This window comes from Colossoma macropomum, unplaced genomic scaffold, assembly GCF_904425465.1.
Source record: "Colossoma macropomum unplaced genomic scaffold, Colossoma_macropomum, whole genome shotgun sequence".
Lineage (NCBI taxonomy): Eukaryota > Metazoa > Chordata > Actinopteri > Characiformes > Serrasalmidae > Colossoma > Colossoma macropomum.
Genome location: NW_023494795.1, coordinates 33054493 through 33074739, shown reverse-complemented (window position 1 = coordinate 33074739; position 20247 = coordinate 33054493). Strand labels below are relative to the sequence as shown.

Here is a 20247-nt window from a genome sequence, read left to right as displayed (position 1 = left end):
CTTAGTCTGCGCACACTGCAGCATGTATAGTCGGTATTGCTGACTGTTCTTTTCAGCTTAGTCAAATGAAGAGCATAGTAGATAATAACACCACACTCCCACTGCAAAAAAAAACATGAGGGTTCAGTTCCTGCTCTGCTTTATTAAAAAATATACACAGACAGCTATTCTAGTAAAAGTCGTTGGACAAGCCTGTAATGCTACATTCACCTACTTTTGTAAGTAGCTGTGAAAGTCTGCTAAGTAATATATAACATTTAAATACAGTCATGTAGATGTTCACAGCAATTGACATCACTCATTTAGCTATGTCACAGCAATGTAATGTAAAATAAATCACTAATTAATTTTTAACCCATCTAGTGTGAGCTTGCCTTAAAATAAAAAAAGATTATCATTATTTTTATTGATCTAAATATTGCCAGTGACAAGGTGTTAAATATTTGTTATTGTCAACCCAGAAATTCCACACTGGTGCATCCCTATTATTAACTGTGATTCCACTGCTTCCTTTATGCTGTAGGAAGGAGTGTATGTGTATGGTCTGTACCTGGATGGGGCTGGCTGGGACCGCAGGAATTGTCGCCTCACGGAATCCACACCCAAAGTGCTGTTCACCCCTCTTCCTGTAGTGCACATGTTTGCCATCAATTCCATTGCCCCTAAAGATCCTAAGCTTTACATATGCCCCATCTACAAGAAACCAAGACGTACTGACCTCACCTACATCACAGGAATAGTCCTACGCACAGTACAGCCACCTGACCACTGGATACTGCGTGGGGTTGCACTGCTCTGTGATATTAAGTGAAAGCAGTTTGTAAACGTAAACATGAATGCTTTTGTTTGTTTTCTTTTTAATTAGTTAAACTGATTTTCTTGGAGACAGAGAGAATGCTGTTTATCAAAAATAATTAAATGATCAATAGCAGTTGAAAGTCCAGAGCAGGAGTTTTATGTACGTCTTTAAACAGCTGTCACTGGCCAGCATTCTGCATTGTCTGCTGTTGTGCATGTGCCAAGTGTTGCCAATTTGAAACTGTTAAAATCTATACACAGTGGTACTCAGAAGTTAAGTGATGTATGATAAATTGTACTACATATCACGCTGTGTTTCTAGTGGCCCCTTTCATGAGTGACCTGTTTTGACAGCAGGGCAGATGCTGTCTGGATGTTTTGTCTATGCAAATATAGATGTGCATATATATTTATACAGACATACAGCTAATAATCAAATGCATATGAATAGGGTCATGTGTTATGAATTAGTTTATCAAGAGAAAATTTAAACCACCCATATCCAGTAAATTGCCCTGAAAGCTGTTTGCTCAGAAAGCCTTATTTCGAGATGTCACTACATTGACAAAACGCCAAAGTTTATAATGCAACTTGGGTGCAGGGAAAAAGTGGGAGTGTATGTAACTAAGGCACTAGGTTTATGTTTTAGCTATATTTGTGAATGTTTGCTTAAACAATTATAAATGCATTGTTTATGTATATTGTTTATTGCTACATGAACAAAACTAGGTCACTCATGAAAAAGGCTGATATCATCTACAAAGGGGACATTACTCCAGTACAGACTTCTTCTGTGTCATATCTCCCATTCAAGTTCCAGTTATATGTGGGAGCTGCACTCAAACATGACTTGTATACAATATTTCACATTTTAGCCCTCCTCATATTAGTCACTCTTTGATTTCCTCTGTTTCAGACTGTCCAGAAGGTAATGTGTGCAGAAAATTAGTTGTGTCTTAAAGCTGGACAATGCAGACATCATCCATTTCTTCTGCAGCAGTGTTCTAACCAGTTTTCAGTAGTCCGTCATGACCTCACTCTGTCGGCCATGGGTCTGTACCCCATCTCGCCCTCTAGCTGTTCAGCAGTTAAAGTGCCCAAGATTGGCTGGCAGTCAGGATTAAACACAGAGTAAGCGCTGAGCTCTCCGGGTTGTCTCGCAGTGGGACTCCGCAGACCCTCATAGATCCAGTAGAACAGAGACAGGAGAAAGAATGGCAGCCCAAATTCAAGCTCAGAGAAAAGGCCAAGTAACACCAGCCAAAGCAGCACTTTCAGCAGGGTCAGGTTGGTAAAGGCCAATCGCTGCACACCCAGCCAGCGGCCCAGAGCACTGTCCAGCAGCCAATCAGAGCCTTCCTGGGGAAAAAAAGCAAAGCTAACATTAGTAACAAATACTAGAATGCAATAGTCATCCAATAGCCTAAATAATTTCTGAAAAAACACATCAGCAAAACGTATTTCAACTCGCTCAAAAAAGCATCCAGGTCTTCATTAAGGTCGCGCAGATTTGTTAGCCCGGTTTATATTTAGTACGAACTATAAAAATGAACAAAAGCAGCCGGCTAACAGTTACTTTACACAGCAGTATCTGTAGTCACAAACCACCTCGGAGTCGGAGTGTTGATCTAACCAAGTAAACTATGGAGCCCTGTTTACGGCACCGGAAAAAATATAACCTACAGCCATTTAGTAAGTCATAAAAATGTGTGTTTTACACAATTATGGCTTAGTATCTCATCACTTTGCTATGTCATGAGTATGACTTACAATCTCATAATTGACTTGGCATCTAATAATCGACTTACACCAAGTCATAACTATGAGGTGCTAAGTCATTATTATAACATACTATGTCATGATTATGAGATACTAAGTCGTTATTATGTAAAACTTGACTATGATGACACTAAATCGCTATATATTTTTCCTGTGGCGGAAACGAGCTTCCTTAGTGAACAGCATAGTGATGTAGTTGGAATAAAACATTCATACTGCAGTACCTTTTTGTTAAACTATAAACTGTGCTCTAAGTCTGTGTTCTGGAGAGCAGTGAACTGTCAACACAACCTTCTCTTTGACTTTCTCTGTATTCTCTGCTTTCTTCTGTGCCTCTGCTGGAGAGTCTGACGTGTCTGTTTCCACCAGCGGCTCAGTCGGACCCTTCTGCAGCTCACGTCTCTCTTTCTGTGCGCTTTTCTCCGCTTCCATCTCGGCTCTCCTTCGGGCTCTGAACTCTGCCAGCTTCTGCTCCATGTTTATACATTAAAAGGGCTCAAAACTTAAAGAGAAACCGATTAGCTCAGTGGACAAGCCGAAGGGCACCAACAGTTCCTGCTTTTTTTGCTGCACACGGTCAGATTTCAGCGACGCACCGGTGTGTTTACTGTCGGGAGTCTGTGTGCAGTTCGGCTCTGTTTTCGACCAGCAGCGCTTTACTGTAAGTACAGAAACAACTAACCATCACTCATTACACAGTGTTCACATGATGAGGAACAGTGATCAATTACAGAGGACGCAGGAGGTACTGTAACTGTAGATACAGCGCAGGTCGGCCCTGTATAGCGTTAACACAAGCTGGCTGTGTTCCCATTGGCGAACTTGCGTGCTGCACACTAGTACACTAGCTAATTCATTTTTAGTTCGAATAAACTTAAAATCTATTGAATAATGTTTTCAGTTGGATTACTGTCTTCTCTCTTAATCATATGCGAGTTGTAAACATGGTATAAATCAACATAAGCATTACACCTGATCTAGAGTAGAACATTTTGTAGACGCTATTTTATTTAGTCCCTTGATATAGGAGTTGATAATCCCAGTCCGGGGATCCCACACTATATTTGTTCTTCCCCTCATTTTACAAACCTGATGAAGTAGTTCTAAAGTATGTAACTCTGGCTCGTACAATAGTTCTGTCCGCTGTCGATCTGAAACGGACCCTACGCACTAGCCAGGGGCACTAGTTAGTACACAAGTTCGGTTATTGGAGCGGCCGCTGATTTGCTTTCTCATATTTACATTCATTAATGCTAACTATGTCGACCGTTACTGTGGTACTATACACTCTTAAAAAGACAATGGTTCTATTTAGAGCCAGGAGTTCATTTCATGCTTCATGGTTCTTCGCATGGTGAAATGGTTCTTCAGATTGATGGAGAATATGTTGTACATGGTTCTAGCTTCATAGCACCAAAAAAGGTCTTCTATTGTTACAAGCTTGACATCGTAGCAATAGCAGATCCCTTTTTGGTGTTATGAAGCTAGAACTTCAGAACAGTTTTCAAAATGCCGTATATAGAATACAATATATACAATATATTCTCCATCAGTTCGAAGACTGATGGAAAACTATGCGAAGAACCATTTAAGTATGAAACGAAGATGATTCGTCAAGGGTTCACGGTTGCCTATAACAATGAACCCTTGACGAATCATCTTCGTCAAGAGTGTATGTTTATTGGTTGATCTGTTCTTCATTGTCTTGTGTGCCTGTTGATTTTATGTTGTCATTACAAATCAGTGATTGTTTTCAGTGTCACAGACCTGAGAGGTTGACCTGCCGGTATGGCATCAGCTCCAGCCCAGCAGCCCACTCTGACCATAGAACAGGCCAGAGGTAGAAGAGCATCTTCATCTCTTTATTATTATTATTATTATTATTATTATTATTATTATCATTATTATTATCACACACACCCAGAGATTTTTTTTAAGAAAACCAAGGACTCTTGGTGCTGCTTTGCTACATGAACTATACATATACATATTAGTAAGTTCTTTAATGAGGGAACACTGGTGGGGTCTCTATATGGGCAAAGTCTCCTTACACAGAGGATGAGCAGGCTTTGGCTTTGACCCTTGTGTTGTGCAGCCAAAGCAAAGTGATGTGTAAAAGTCAATTCTGATTTAAATATTAATAATATACGCCTTTATGTGATTTGTGCCACATTACGCCGTTAAAGGGGAATTCCACTGATTTTTCACACCTTCCACATAATTCAAGATTCAAGAGATTTTACTGCCATTTGTACTGGTATAGGACAGTACTGGTGTTGTGGAATTCTTGTGCATATCTCACAGAGTCAGCTTTGTAACAGGCAAAGAAAGGTAATTTAAAGAGCAGCATAAGTAATAAATACACAGTATATAAAAATACACACTATGAATTATTGCATAAAACAAAGCAAAATAAAAAAATTAAATGGTTCAGATGTAAACAGAGTAATTCAGAGTGGTTTGGTGTGAAAGGCTCTGTTCTAGACAAACTTACCGAGTCAGATTCGTTCACACTGGTGGTGACAGGAACCAGACGTCCATCTCTAAAAGCTCCCTCACAGAAAGTTATTATATGTAATGTTATGAATTCACTGCCTGATGTCAGAGACATTGCTTTATGATATCTCTGAAATAAGCTTTTGGTCTAAGCTATTGTGACCGAGAGGCACATGCAGGACAGGACAAAATAGTCACCAATTAAAACTTTTTGAAATTTAGACAGTAAATAAAATGTCTATATTTGTGTTGTAGTCATGGCGACCCCTGTTTCCTATCACCACCACTGTAAAGAAAAAAGGCCCATTTCACACCAAACCACTCTGGATCACTCTGTTTACAGTTTAGCGATTTGAATTACGTAGAAATTTTTTAAAAATTAGGTGGAATTCTCCTTTAACCCAATAAGGGACGGCAGTTTTACAGAGGGGTGTTTTTTTTTCTTTTAGCCTCTTGCTCTCCTCTCTCAGTCCTGATGAAGCTCATTCCAGTATAACTTTAATGTAAGCAGTAATCCATGTATTTTTCTTTATTAGTTGTCCTGAGTGAGGTCATCCAGGCTTTCTCAGTGCCTGAGAATGCAGCTCGAATGGACGAGGCCAGAGAGAGTGCCTGTAATGACATGGGGAAGATGCTGCAGCTCGTATTGCCTGTAGCTACACAAATCCAGCAAGAGGTCATCAAGGCCTACGGCTTCAACAACGAAGGAGAAGGTGAATGACACGTTTTACCAGCAGATCCACCCTGTCTGTCCAAAACTATCCAGACAGCTCATTTAATGAGTGAATTCAGCTATTTTAAGGTGCACCCATCACTGACAAAGACATTTAACTGTACACACACACCAAATATAATCCCCATAGAAAAGCACTGACCAATAGAATGGGACACTCTGGAGTAGCCGCACATGAGTCTAAGGTCACCATGCCCAATGCTACGCATGAGCTTAGGGGGCAGGCCTGTCACAGTTATTACATAATCGGCTGATTGCAGTTATTTGAGATAATTGCAGTTATTTAATCTGACCACAGTTATTTTACACAGTCATTAGATTTCACAATCATATCGTATAATAACAAGCGTAATGTGAGCCGGATGTACTTTCATTAGTTGGCTTAGGCCAAATAAACAGAAATAAAATCATTGTATTTTTGACAGTATTTTTATAATGTAGCACTGTTGGCCCTTTTTTCTCAGTTCAGATGTGTGAAAAATAAATATTGTGAGATCATGTATCGTGAACATTTCTTGAAGTATCACAATATGAAATCTTTGCCATATCACCCACCTCTAATTTACCGTACAGTCCAGTACCATTCTCATGTTAACTGCAGAGCAAGATAGCGAAGAAGACAATTTAGCTGCTTTAGACTTTCTTAGTCACATAAAATGAACGAAACAATTAATTTTTTAATTGCAGTTATTTGTACAACAGTTAATCAGTAGCTAATATTTCATGATAATGAAGGTTTTATAAAGGGGTATAAATCCCCCCAGCATTGGGCTGTGGAGCAGTGGAACTGTGTTCTCTGGAGTGATGGAGCTCCATCTAATACCTTTGGGATGAGTTGAAAGTGATCCAGAACTGACCATCCAACATCAGTACCTGACCTCACTAATGCTCAATCAAAGCCTCACAGCAATGCTCCAACATCTAGTGTAAAGCCTTCCCAGAAGAGTAGAGGCTGTTACTGCAGCAAAGACGGACAAACTCACTAATAATACTCTTCATTTCAGAAGAACCACTGGATGACTAGGTGTCTGCGAATTTGCAAGTAGTGCAGAACTGTAGTAGTAATTTATTTAGAGCAGTAATTTTATTGCCATGTGCACATATACATGTTCTTACTTCTTGGACAAAGACAAAGCAACAGTACAATAAACAGCTTAAATCACGCATGTCAAACTGCGGACCTTCCGGGCCAAAGAGATCAGCGTTTACCCTCATCTAACGCTCTGAATTCAGTTCATGAAGGCCTTGCTAAGTAGCTGATGAGCTGAATTAGGTGTGTTTAAAGAGGCGTTGTGCTGAAGTCTGCAGTGTTTTGGCCTGCGAGGACTGGAGCCTGACACGTGGCTTAAATAGTGCTTGTTTTGTGTGGTTTACAGGTGTGTTGAAGTTTGCCAGACTGGTGAAAATGTATGAATCTCAAGACCCGGAGATCGCTGCCATGTCAGTCAAGCTCAAGTCACTTCTTCTGCTGCCTCTGTCAACCCCGCCGATTGGTGGTGGAATCCCAGCTTCATAGACGAACTGAAATCTGCATCTCACTAACACAGCTTTGTGTTCCCCAGACTGATCTACACTCTGTGTTTCTCTTCTGGAAACGGAAATATTACGCAAATCATGAAGCGGTTTTAAAAAGCACATCATATTCCCATGTCATTCCAGCCTCTGAATGATTTCCATTTCACGTTTTGCTCATATTTATTCTGTTTTGTCTTGTATAAGAGTTTTTTGCTACCTGTACAGGGGGTTTCACACAGATCAGATACAGACTCTCTGATTTACACATCAAAGAAACAACAGGAATTAAGTTTATGAAGATCTGTGTGAAATCTGGAGTTTTCAAAAACACCCAAAAGCTCAATTTCCACCTCACAGTTATGTGATTTTACCCTGCAGCTGAAAAAATGACCCCAGCTGCACTGAACGTTACAGCAGTACAACAATCCCACACAGCAGCTTAAAGATATATTTCAGTGCTTTTCAACCTAATCTCTTATCTGCTGCATCTGTGGCATATCGCTGCTGTCGGAACAAAACCTCATTTAACAGGAGAAGAACACAATGTAAAGGGCAATAGGTATTTTCAAATTATGTCAAAAACTGAAAAACGGCCAAAATGGAGATGAGGTTTTGTTCTCACAGCAGCATTATGTTCAATCACTGCAGAAAAGAATTTAACCTGTTGACTCAAAACTCATTTATAATAGATGCCAGTGGACAGTTGCTGAAGTGATCCTTGAATTGCAATTACAATTGTGCCTACCAAGATCAACATGGTGCATTTTATGGAGCTGTGGAATAACAGAATTTAGGAGCATGCCTGAAACCCCTCCTTCCAGTCTAACGTCTTTTACATTCTCATCTCTACCTTCTGTTTTACAAACCACCACTCCGTCTTCTCAGTCCTGTCCGTCAGTCCTACCACAGTTAAAAAGGCAGGTCTGGCCTTTTAGCTCCAAGCAGAGGCTGCCCAGAACTCCAGCTTAAGTTCTCAGAGTTCTCCTTCCTCCATCAGTCAGTCTCACCTCATACTATCATCATAAAGGCACAATCTGAGCTCTTAGACTCTTAATTAGAGTGATGCCAGTGGGCTTTTTGCTTAAGACACACTTTAGAACCTCTGCCAAATTTTGTAGTTGAGTTTATCTTCTTGTGCAGCAGGACGTTGCATTAGTATGTGTGCTGTGTCTAGTGCAGCTGACCCATTAACTTAACAGGTATTTAGCAAAACACTAATTTTCCCATTTTTGTTAAGGTTTTTTTAAGTATCTTTTTACATTTTTCATTGTGTTATGTATATTAATTCCTTGTGTGCAATAAACATGTTTACCAGGACCAACCCGGTGATAGTAAGACTTTAGAAATGCTTTAAACTGTAAACATGCATCTCAACTAGTATTAACCTATAATCACAGTACAGTCCTTTAGATTATAAAATTAAATTTGGCTTAGTATGTGCAGATATATATCAGTATTAGTCAGTGCTTGTTTTGCTTCCAACCTTGATATGATCAACAAAGATACATTTAAAATATAAATAAATATATATACAATAAATATGTCATTACACCAGGCTTATCCGTTTCTAAGGGATACGTGGCTTTAGTTCTGATGCACTTTTGAAAGATTTGGGTCATTTAGAACCTCTACGTCACAAAAGTGCTCAAAGGCATCTGCACGTCTCTGTAATCGGATGTCCTTCATACTGAAAACTCTCCTTATTGCTTCAGTAATCGGATGGTTTCATCGAGAAAGTGTGCTGCCACTCAGATTTAGTATAATATTATTTGAATATGAGTTATTGAATATGAAAATGGGGAACTCCTCAGATTTTTCAAAATGTCTGCATAATTCAGTGTTTGAGTTGTAAACAGAGTGGTTCAGTGTGAAATGGTTGATTGTAGAGACTCAGATTTCTTTGCAGTGGTGGTGATAGGAACCAGGGGTCGCCATGACTACAACACAAATATAGACATTTTATTTACTGTCCAAAACCACCTGTGAACCTACACGAGTCTTCTGAGTTTATATGGAATGTTTATGATGGGGAAATGTACCTCTCTGCCATGAACGGATTGTAACAATATGTTTTAAGCCCAAATTTTCTCTTAATAATTTGCACTTAATAATCTGATCACAATCAGATTTTGGCAGTTATCTGATTATTCAAGTGGTCTTGTAAACAGCATACTCTGATTTCTTAGATCAGATTAAGGTCTAGAAATCTGATAAAGAGGCTGGATGTGAGCTCAGTAATGAGGGTTTTCAGTGCATGTAAACCAGGGGTGTCCAATCTTATCAACAAAGGGCTGGTGTGGCTGCAGGTTTTCCTTCCAAACATGTAGAGCACACCTGCTTCTACTTGCTTAATCAACTGGTCAGTCTTCAAAGAACTGATCCTGTGTGCTCCTGCTTTATTGCACTGAAAGCCTGCAGCCACACCGGCCTTTTTGCGGACACCTCGCTCTGATTTCTTTCGTTTCTCTCAGTCTGCACGTGTGGGGAAAACAGAGCGGTGTTCTGGAAACCGTTTAACACAGCACCCGTGAGACGCAGCACAACACTTTTGGGGTGACGCTGAAACAGACTACATGCTGGACAAAATGAAGCATTTAAATATTCTTCATCTTCTAGATGATGTATGTTCATATTTTCAGGTAAAGTGACTCGACGTTAAAAAAAAAAAAGGTGCAGCATGTGAGTTTTATGTTATGTTTACGTCACGTCTTCTTCTGTGAGTTTACTGGCTGGTTAAAGCAGAAATCTGATTACTTCCTGACTCATGTAGACCTGGAGTTTCCCCATTATCTGATTACTCAAGAGCATGAAAACACACTGAACCAGTTACTGACACAATCCGATTTTCTGCAGTTATCAGATTATTAAACAGACTCAATGTCTCAGACATCAGGCACCGTATTCGTAACTATTTGTAATGTAAATGTGAAGGAGCTTTTAAAGGGAATCAAATTTTTCTGACGTCTGGTTCCCATCACCACCAGTGTAAACAAATGACTTTTTTTTAGAAATTTTGAAAAAGCAGTGGAATTCCCCTTTTATTTAAGATTGTCAGTTCCCTGTGATCCGTTGCTCGCCTGTTACACTGCAATAAATAAAGTGCTTTAATCATTCAGAAGACGTTTCACTGGTCATGAGACAAACACAGTAAGGCCAGGGGGGTGACCCAAGTACGGTAAACTGCATCTGTGGCAGTTTTACACTTCTGTAGTCCTGGCATTTCTCAGATTGGTCTTTCATGTCGTTGTTGTGCAAATTACATCTAAAAATGGTGGAGGATAAAACGGAAGATTAACTGATGAGCTCACATCTCAAAGTGGCGGTACATGCTTTCTACATAACCCAGAACCCTCTGCCAGTCGGGGCCTTCGTCTCTCAGCATCTCCTCCACCGTCTGCAGGGAAACAAAGACACGTCCATTAAAATCTGCTCTCATCAGTCCAAAAGTCTGGAAATGTTCTCCTGTTTGAAACTAAAGTGATAATAACAAAAACGTAATAAATTCAATAAGTTTGTTCTATCAGCTTATCCTATGTTCTCAAACTACTTCCTAGCCCAGGGGTCGGCAACATGCAGCTCCGGAGCCGCATTCGGCTCTTTTACTGCCCTTTTGCGGCTCCACAGCAGTAATAAGAGTTTTAGGTAATAGTTTGGTGACGAATGGACTTATTTGCATTTATTATCACTCCAGCTGGTTTCCTGATAAGTTTAATCTGCAACAAGAAACTGTCAAACACAAAAAAGTCACAAAGCTGTAGTCAGTTTCTCATTCGCTGGCCTCTTGTTCCTGTTCCACCTTAAATGGTGCAGCAGTTACATTCTGGCACCTCAGGCACCATTTAAGGTGGAACAGGAAAATTCAAACAAGAAGTAAAAAGTCAGCTGAGACACATTTTACAAGAAACTGTTGGACTTGGAGATGTTAGAGATGCGAGAAAAGCGGCTATAGTTGAGCTAAAGCTTGAGGCAGAGCAAAGTAAGCCTGCATTTTTGTTTAGATTTTATTTTTTTAGCCTATACTAGTACATTATCACATACTGAGACACATTTACAGCCACAATGGTAAAATGGACATAAAATGTTGTGGCTCCCAGGGTGGTTTGATTTTTATTGAAAGGACAAAATGGCTCTTCTTAACATTTAGGTTGCCGAAACCTGCCCTGGCCTGTTTGACTGTAATCTCTGCAGGGTTTGACGCTGGACTTACCAGTGTAGCTTTAATTCCCACATTTTCACCAGTATGAAAGGCCAGGTCCAGGTTCTGCCTCTGTAACACAATGTTTAAACTCAGTTTGTCTTCAAATCATTTACCGAATAATTTGTCTTTTTAAAGAACATTTTTAGGGCACATGATGAAGAGGGTAGATATCACTGCTGTCGGAATAAAACCTTGATCTCCATTTTTGTTTTTCAGTTTTTCACATATTTAAAAATGCGTGTTGTCATTATGAATGGGCCAAAAGAAATGGCCAAAAACTGTTCTATTGACTTACATTAAAAGCAGAGTATGTTTTTTTTTTCTCCTGTAAAGTTACTATTTGGAGATACGAGGTTTTGTTCTGACAACAGTGACATGCTGCTTCATCGTGGTCACATTATTTAGATTATACTGAGGGCTGAGTGTAAGCTCCAACAAGACATTTCAAAAGCCTATGGAAAATGGCTTCAGTGTGCCAAATCTTGTCAAGGAATTATTTGCTTTGGACAAAACTCTTGCTTTTTACCTTCTCTTCAGCCTTCAGCGAGCTGTAGGGAATGTGTGTGGGCAGATAGGAGTGATAAACAGCACAAAAGGCCAGACCGTCCTCCCAGCTGCTGCTGAAATTTGTGATTTCTATGTTCTGTTGAAGAGATGGAGTGGGGGTTAGCGGCTGGTGCTGCCAAAGCCAGAAAAAGGGCCTCATTCACCAACTGTTATAAGGAAGAAATTTCTTCTTAAAACCCACTTACACAGTTTTCATAAAGATTCTAACATTCACCAGTGTTTTCTTATTTGGGATTTGTTCTTGGGTAAGAACAGAATCTACACACACTCAAGAGCACAAAGGTGTGAACAATTCTGCGCTTTAAGAACACGTCATAAATCTGACGTACACTTTTTCGTAGGACTTTTCTCAAGAACACATTTAAGAACAAACTTAGGAAGATATTGGTGAATGAGACCCATTATAGTCGGTTGTAATTGAAAATGCCATTGTGGAGTTTTTAAAGTGCGCGCTTAAAAAGGATGGTTCTTCAAAGGTTCTTTGGGGAATTTTTGCATTGTGAAATTGTTCTTCAGATTATTGGAGAATGTGCATGGTTCTGTATAGCACTAAATAGTGTTCTTCTATCATTACGATGTCAGCCTTGTTACAATAGAAGATCCCTTTTTTATGCTATATAGAACCAACACATTCTCAATTTATGTGAAGAACCATTCCACCATGCAAAGGCTTGTTACAACAGAGGAACCCTTTTTGGTGCTATACAGAGCAATATTCAGAAAGGTTCTGTATAGGACCATCTACAGCACATTCTCCATCAATCTGAAGAGCACTTACATGATGCAAAGAAAACTTTTATCATGCATAGGGTTCTTTGAGTGTTCATGGTTCTAGTTTGGTTGTAGTTTGAGGCTGTTAGATCAAAATCAGTCTCACTCTGTATCCTTGCGTCCGACTCTGGCACCAGCGGAGTAGAGAGTTTCTCCTGGACCCGCCGTGTCTCCGCAGCAGCAAACTGAAACCATCCTGAGGCCTGAAGGTTAAGGCACAGAGCAGCATGGGCACCACAGGGATAAAACTACACATTAACACCCACATAATAATAGTCATAATTCAGGCTAATGCACTCGTTATTATAGAAAGGACCTCTACTTAATTCATCCGACCTGATCTTGCTGCTTGATGGAGACAGTGAGTCAGAGCCCGGGTCGTCATCTTTACCTGTCAGACATAAAAACATACCCATTAGAAAAAAAATGTGTTTGTTAAATATATTTTTTAAAAATCCTTCTTCATATTTGTTATTAATGTCTTTCAATGGTATGTCATTTCAACAACGTTTACAGACAGAACTAAACGGCACTGACTTCTGTGATCTGCATTATACTATGCATTAAGCAGTAAGATTTATGTATTAATGTATTTCAAATACACAAGATATCAAATCATAACTGCATTTTCACAGAGTATCAATACCTACAACACTTGCTTTTGTCATGTTAAAGGTTCATTTGCTACTATTTAAAATGAAGATACAAATTCTTAAAATGAATACAAATTCATTTCAAAAGGTATCACACAGTAAAGTGCATTAGACCGTATTCCAGCTGTTTTCATACATTTTCAAATGCATTTGACAAAAACGTACACTTTTTTTGTATGGTACATTTCTATGTGCAATATTTCCCCATACATTTAGAAATAAATGTATTTTAAAATAGATTTGATGAATATGGCAATATATTCTGAAATACAGTTTAGTGTTTGGAATGTATTTCAGCATGGAAATGGGTCATTCTCCATTTATAGTGGGAAACCATGTCACAAAATTTGCAGGGCTTAAAAGGATGTTTAAAATATTAGGCACAGCTCCAAGAATAAGTATGCACATTTACACAGTTGACCTAAAATTAAATAATACTTTTCCCCTATGATTTCTCTGATTTTTCGTATTCATCCTATTTCATAGTCACTCTGCATATGTACAACAGCTTGACATAAAACCAATTTTCAACATTTGAGAAACCATTTTTAATATAAAACAATATTTTTAAGAGGTTTAACTTTGGAAATTGTATAAGGCAGATTCACGTTTACTTTTTATCTCATTAACGTTATACTGCATTTAAAAATATGTATTTTATGTAAAAAATTAATTTGTCACAGAGATTTTGGTCACTGGTGTTATCAGGACCCTTATGTTACATTTTAACACAGTATTTTCAGCTCTATTAAACAGCTTTTTTGGGTCAAGGCTACCCAGAGAGGAAGCATCTCAAGACATGAGAGTCCACACTTGCTCACTGTATGTCATTATTTTATTAATAATTTAGTTTATCAGGCAGCACATAACTTCTATGTATCACTGGTATTATGGGCTTTAATGGCTGGGTAAATGTTGTCAAAATAATGCCATATATCATTTTTATTACTGATTTTAAATACTTGCACAAGGTCACCTGACTGCCAGCGAGTCAGCTAATTACAAAATTCTCTATTTTAACCAGAATGTCACTGGAGTCACAGTCACTGGTGTTATACCATATTCATTAAACACCAGTGACTGTAAAATATGTTTGGAATGAAGCTCTCCTTTATGCATATATGATAATAACAGGTGTTAATGGACATATTAAGCCTATTTAGTTTTGGGATGAAAGAAATAGATTTTTTTAAAAATGTATTCACCTGAATTCCCACTCCAAATGGAGAATAACCCACATGCATTTAACATATTTCAAATATAGCAAAATATATGTTTGTTTGTTTTGTTTTTTTTTTCGCATGGGTGGATAAACTCTTTTGGACATAAATATTGCCCTTTAACCTCCATCAGAAGACTGAAGCTCATCCACATGTGCACCTCTGTGGAAGACAAATTCACTCTTTATCTGTTTTAACACCATTTTTCAGCCTTTTCTTTTAATTTTTTGTCCATGTTTGCATGCACTTTTTTGTATCTCCTATAAAAACAACAAAAATGATAGAAGAACCTGCATTTATGTAGCCCTATTTATGAAATGGATACATAAAACAATGGGAATGCTTAAACATGAGACATTTAATAAGTCGAAAAATGAAATTAAAGGAAGCAGGACTACAAAACAAGCATGGCTATCATGCAGCAGCATCAACATCAGAGCATAAACTCACAGTCTTCCTGTTTTCCTTCACAGCATCACACAGTAGCCCAGAGCGTTGATGGAGAACACTAACATGACTCTGAATGAGTTATATATCACTTTTATGTTACAAGGCTGAAGAGGCACCAATCCGATTTCTGCCTAAATGAGACAGAACTGAGATTGTTTTCTTTTCACTGTGCATGTGCAGATCACTGTGGTCCTCACCTCGGAGGCTTCTGGACCAGCTGTCCTGTCTCTGTAACAGCCGCTCAGGCGTTCTTCTTCCTTTTACTGCCTCCTGATTCTATGCATGCAGCACACATCAGGAAAAGCAGCACCGTAAGGCTTTTATATTCTCTTTTAACAAACTCTGTAGAAGCCTGTAAAGACACTAATTCAAATATTTGCATGCTTTTCACACAGGTAGCATAGTCAATGGACAGTCACCGCACTGTAGAGTAAGAGAGAGCAAGACTGATTTATTGTACAAACTGGCTGTGTAGCTGTGCTCTGGAGACAGTGTGTCTGTTTCCTTCTGTACAGTTTCTGCTGGAAAATGTTTATTTGTCCAGATTTAGATGGATAGTGCAGTAAGTGTGGGAATCTCACAGGGCACCTTACAGTTCGAATCCATTTCAATTCAGAATGCCAAAATATAACTGTACAATTATTTGATTTCTACCTGTGTTCGTCATTATTAAGCAGTGTTAGCTCAGAGGAATTTGAATGTAGCCTAAACTTTTTACTGCACACGTGTTTCACCATTTAACAGGTTTACACTAAAATCTAAATTTAAATTAATATTTGATCTTTTTAATCTTTGTGTCACATATTGTGTACAGAATAGCTCACAGTGTATTTTACATAAACTTACATACGTGTTTTTATGTAGGATAATGTTCACTCTGGTTTTGGGCCTTTTACTTCTTATACTCAAAATTTGTGACCAAATTTCTTTGTCACTGCAAACACACATACATTAGTGAGAATACGGTGTTTTGCAGTGGGGAAAACATGAAGACTAAATGAAAATCTGATTATGATATTTCGTCAGTCAGTTTAGAATCTGAAAAGAAAATCGCGATGCATCTAAATATATATTATTTTTTCCACCCCTACTCTCTACATTATGTTGGAGATTCATAGTAGTTACTGAATAATTTATAGTAGATACTGAATAATTCATAGACCTTACTAAACAATTCATAGTAGATCCTGAATCATTTATACAAGTTAGTGAATAATTCATAGCAATTACTGAATAGTTTAAAGGGGTTACTTTACAATTCACAGTAGATACAGAATAATTCATAGGAGTTACTGAATAATTCATGGTAAATACTGAATAATTCAGTAATGTAGATTCTGAATAACTCATAGGTTTTAATGAATAATTTATAGGAGTCACTAAATGATTCATTGACGTTACTAAACAATTCATAGTAGATACTAAATAATTCATATACATTACTAAATAATTCATAGATACTGAATAATTTGCAGTAGATACTGAATAATTCATATACATTACTAAATAATTCATAGATACTGAATAATTTGCAGTAGATACTGAATAATTCATATATGTTACTAAATAATTTATAGTAGATACTGAATGATTCATAGGAGTTATTAAATAATTCATAATAGATACTGAATAATTCATATTAGCTACTGAAGAATTCATAGCAGATACTGAATAATTCACAGTAGATTCTGAATAACTCATAACCTATATAAAAATCTGATTATGATGTTTTGTCAGTCAATTCAGAATCTGAAAAGTGAGAATTGTGATGCATCTAAGAATACCTTATTTTTTCCACCCCTACTGTCTACATTAGGTTGAAGATTCATAGTAAATAATGAAGAATTCAGTTTTCTTCTTCACTTTTCTAGGACCTCATGTCTGGCTGGTGTAAAAGGTGCAGTGTTCACTCGCTTGGTATTATGTAAGTCTTTTCTAAGCTCTGTTGGTGCACCTGGTTCCACCTGTTAACAAACTTCTCTTTCAAAGACTCCTCAGTAAATTCAGTGCAATCTTTTCCGTTATATAAACAAATCATTCTTAATTAGTAACTGTTAAATCCCCTAAAGAACAAAGCTAAGCTTTACCTTGATCGGGCTTGCTGTGCTGGTGAGGTTTTGGGAGCTCCCAGGCAGGACACATGATGAGTGAGCAGGCAGAGGAATCTGAGAAAGACTCCTGCAGAAAAACCCATTAACATGACTGTTTAGAGTCTCAGAGTCGAGTGACTGATGTTAGAGGAACAGAAAGCAGAAATTAAACCTGTTCTCTACTGTCTGAAGCTGGAGCCTCCTAGCTAAGCTAAGGCTAGCTGGCTCTTCTCTCCTAGCTAACTTAGCTGAAGAGATCCAAACACCACAGTGCAGGTTTGATTCGACTAACTGCTCTGCTATCACAAGTACAGACAATAAAAACTTTTAACAGCGAGAGGAAAGTCGACTGATTGGTCTTGGAGTGACAGAAAGCCGAAATTGGACCTGCTCTGTTAGAGCTTTAAGCAGTAGCCTGCTAGGCTAAGCTAACGCGAGTGCGCCGGTGCCTTCCGCTGCAGTACGGGCTCGGTTCTAGCGAACCGATCACTAAAAACACCCATTTAGAGGATAAAGACTCGTATCTGAGAGCACAAATTTGAATGATTAGTGTTGAAGTGACAAAGATAAAAAACAGAATTGTTCTGTGGCGCTTTGAGTTGTATCCTGCCGGGTGATGCTAATGCTCATGTAGATATCCGGCTACAGGTAAAAACACACCGCAGTACAGGCTTTTTCAGTAACCATTGCTCAAATACCACCTGTTTAGAGGATAAACAAGATGACGAGAGGAGAGCACTCTGAGGGACTGGAGTTGGAGTGACAGACGGAATTAAGCGTGTTTGTGGTGGGCTAATGTTGCTATTAGCCTGTTAGCAGTTAGCCATTCGTGTATTTTTCTTGAATATTTCCTGATTCCGGTCTCACGAGCCAGTACGGCCCTGAAAACCATTTGGCTCGATTGTGGAAAAGCGGCCAACGTTACCCTGTTCTTCAATGGTCAGGACCCCCACAAGACCACCGCAGAGCAGGTATTATTTGGGTGGTGGGTCATTCTCAGCAGTGACACTGACGTGGTGGGGGTGTTAGTGTGTGCTGTGCTGGTTCGAGTGGATCAGACACAGCAGTGCTGCTGGAGTTTTTAAACACTGTGTCCACTCACTGTCCACTCTATTAGACACTCCTACCTTGTTGGTCCACCTTGTAGATGTAAAGTCAGAGACAGTAGCTCATCTGCTGCTGCACAGTTTGTGTTGGTCATCCTCTAGTCCTTCATCAGTGGACACAGGACACTGTCGACAGGACACTGTTGGCTGGATGTTTTTGGTTCTCAGTCCAGCAGCGACACAGATGTGGTTAAAAACTCCAGCAGCTCTGCTGTGTCTGATCCACTCGCACCAGCGCAACATAAACTAACTCGCCACCACCATGTCAGTGCTGAGAATGACCCACCACCCAAATAATACCTGCTCTGGTGGTCCTGTGGGGTCCTGACCATTGAAAAACAGGGTAATAAAGTACGCAGAGAAACAGATGGACTACAATCTGTAACTGTAGAACTACAAAGTGCTCTTGATTGGTCAGTGGAGCTGATAAAATGGACAGAGTGTAGAAACAATGAGGTGGTTTTAGTGAAGTGGCCAGTCAGTGTACTTAGAACAGCACAATGTGACAGAGTCAGCAGCAGACTGTTTACTGTTGGTCCTGTTGTGTTGAATCAGAAGTAGTGAAATGTGTAGATACTGCCCGGAGGATTTTTCTGCCCTGACCTGCCCCCTAGTGGGGAATTTAGGGGTATATATCCCTCGCGTAGCAGCTGTGTGTACAAATAGAATACAGATTATACTTATTATATTAAAAATTGTATTTAAAAGCTCTTTAATTTGGCACTTACTGATTTAATTTGCACAGAAAAACACTAAGAGAATTAATACAAAAATATTAAGTGATTTTATACGTCAATATGTTTATTAAACCATTTCCAAAACTTCTCCTCGTGGCAGCCCAGTATTAATTAATTAAATTTATTCAAGCCCTTGTTAATGGTGGTCTCACCTGGACCTCTCGGACAGCATTATAATCTTCCGTGCCTCTCTCACTGGGACTACCTTCCTCTCTCCTCCTGTCCTCGGTCTCTTGTCGTCCTCTGGGACGTTTCTCTGATTCCTCTGTCTCTCCAGGCTTCTGTGAATCAGTAGTTTTTAATTTACACTCCTCTGTCTTTGGCTCCAGCCTCTCCACCCTCCACTCAGACCTGTGGTCTGTCATTGTGCCCTGATTTCTCTTTTCTTTATCTGCTCCAGTCTGACTCCTCTCCATGGTCTGCTGATCTTCGCAGGGTTTGATCCTTCTCCTCTGTCTGAGCGTGTCCAGCTCAGCCAGCATGCGCTGATGCTCTACGTTGAGTGTGTAGAGTGTGTGTTGTGTTTCTGTGAGTTGGGCCCTCATGCTCTCCAGCTCTTTTTCTCTCAGGCTCTGTTCTCTTGCTGTCTCAACCAGACGCTGCTCTGTGTCTGTATGAGTGTCTTGGAGGCTCCTCAGGGCTTCCTCTGCCTCCAACCTCAAACGGTCAGCCACGGACACGGCCACCCGCAGGTCAGACTGGAACTGCTCCCACTCCGCCCGCTCTGTCTGACAGCAGGGAGGATATACACACCAACCAACAGAGAAAAGGAAACACATAAAGTGCACTTTAGTAACTCTGTATCCAAAAATATAATCAATTAATTTTAATATATTTTAACCCCTTGAACTCCACATTCAGTTATTAATCATTAGGCTTTAATCATAACTACTATGAATTATTCTGTAACTTGTCACGCCTCAGGATTCGGACTTCATTTCCCAGAATGCTTTGGGAGATCACGTGTCTGAGCAACTCCCCTTGGACTCGGAGTCCGGAACGAACTCCATTGCCCACAATCCCTTGGGAAGATCACATGACTTCGGACAATCACTCGTGCACCTATCAGCGCTCACAATCCCCTGAATATTAATATCTTGCACCTGTGTTTGTTGTCATATGACTAATCTAGCA

At 39.3% G+C, this 20247-nt stretch overlaps 4 protein-coding genes across 4 annotated transcripts in view; 2 read left to right on the top strand and 2 right to left on the bottom strand.

Annotated features, from left to right (window-relative positions):
- LOC118816277 (dynein heavy chain 8, axonemal-like) overlaps positions 1-811 on the top strand; it is a 41620-nt gene extending 40809 nt beyond the window's left edge. The window contains 1 exon segment of the mRNA XM_036582804.1: positions 524-811. Coding sequence (XP_036438697.1) covers positions 524-811 — 288 coding nt within the window.
- saysd1 (SAYSVFN motif domain containing 1) lies at positions 123-3074 on the bottom strand. Its single transcript, XM_036582225.1, has 2 exons — positions 2869-3074; positions 123-2157 (listed from the first exon to the last, which is right to left on the bottom strand). The coding sequence occupies exons 1-2, from the start codon at positions 3052-3054 to the stop codon at positions 1825-1827; spliced, it is 519 nt and encodes a 172-aa protein (XP_036438118.1). The 5' UTR covers positions 3055-3074; the 3' UTR covers positions 123-1824.
- Positions 3075-3089: 15 nt separating this feature from the next.
- Positions 3090-8642, top strand: grcc10 (gene rich cluster, C10 gene). Its single transcript, XM_036582226.1, has 4 exons — positions 3090-3238; positions 4335-4417; positions 5610-5786; positions 7183-8642. Exons 2-4 carry the CDS (start codon positions 4366-4368, stop codon positions 7320-7322), a joined length of 369 nt encoding a protein of 122 aa, XP_036438119.1. The 5' UTR covers positions 3090-3238; positions 4335-4365; the 3' UTR covers positions 7323-8642.
- A 1717-nt stretch (positions 8643-10359) lies between these two features.
- On the bottom strand, positions 10360-19581 carry LOC118816200 (cytospin-A-like). Its single transcript, XM_036582718.1, has 8 exons — positions 19266-19581; positions 17268-17358; positions 15378-15456; positions 13194-13248; positions 12964-13060; positions 12046-12162; positions 11529-11588; positions 10360-10715 (listed from the first exon to the last, which is right to left on the bottom strand). The coding sequence occupies exons 1-8, from the start codon at positions 19283-19285 to the stop codon at positions 10626-10628; spliced, it is 609 nt and encodes a 202-aa protein (XP_036438611.1). The 5' UTR covers positions 19286-19581; the 3' UTR covers positions 10360-10625.
- Between the last annotated feature and the right edge of the window lie 666 nt (positions 19582-20247).

Coding starts and splice junctions, on each gene's coding strand:
- saysd1 (XM_036582225.1), bottom strand. CDS start 3,054: ATGGAGCAGAAGCTGGCAGAGTTCAGAGCCCGAAGGAGAGCCGAGATG. Junction 2,158..2,868: donor CAGAGAAAGTCAAAGAGAAG/GTTGTGTTGACA, acceptor TTTTTTCCCCAG/GAAGGCTCTGATTGGCTGCT.
- grcc10 (XM_036582226.1), top strand. CDS start 4,366: ATGGCATCAGCTCCAGCCCAGCAGCCCACTCTGACCATAGAACAGGCC. Junction 4,418..5,609: donor GACCATAGAACAGGCCAGAG/GTAGAAGAGCAT, acceptor TTTCTTTATTAG/TTGTCCTGAGTGAGGTCATC. Junction 5,787..7,182: donor CTTCAACAACGAAGGAGAAG/GTGAATGACACG, acceptor TGTGGTTTACAG/GTGTGTTGAAGTTTGCCAGA.
- LOC118816200 (XM_036582718.1), bottom strand. CDS start 19,285: ATGCTGTCCGAGAGGTCCAG. Junction 15,457..17,267: donor GCACAGCAAGCCCGATCAAG/GTAAAGCTTAGC, acceptor CTGCATGCATAG/AATCAGGAGGCAGTAAAAGG. Junction 12,163..12,963: donor GTCGGACGCAAGGATACAGA/GTGAGACTGATT, acceptor TCTCTTCAACAG/AACATAGAAATCACAAATTT.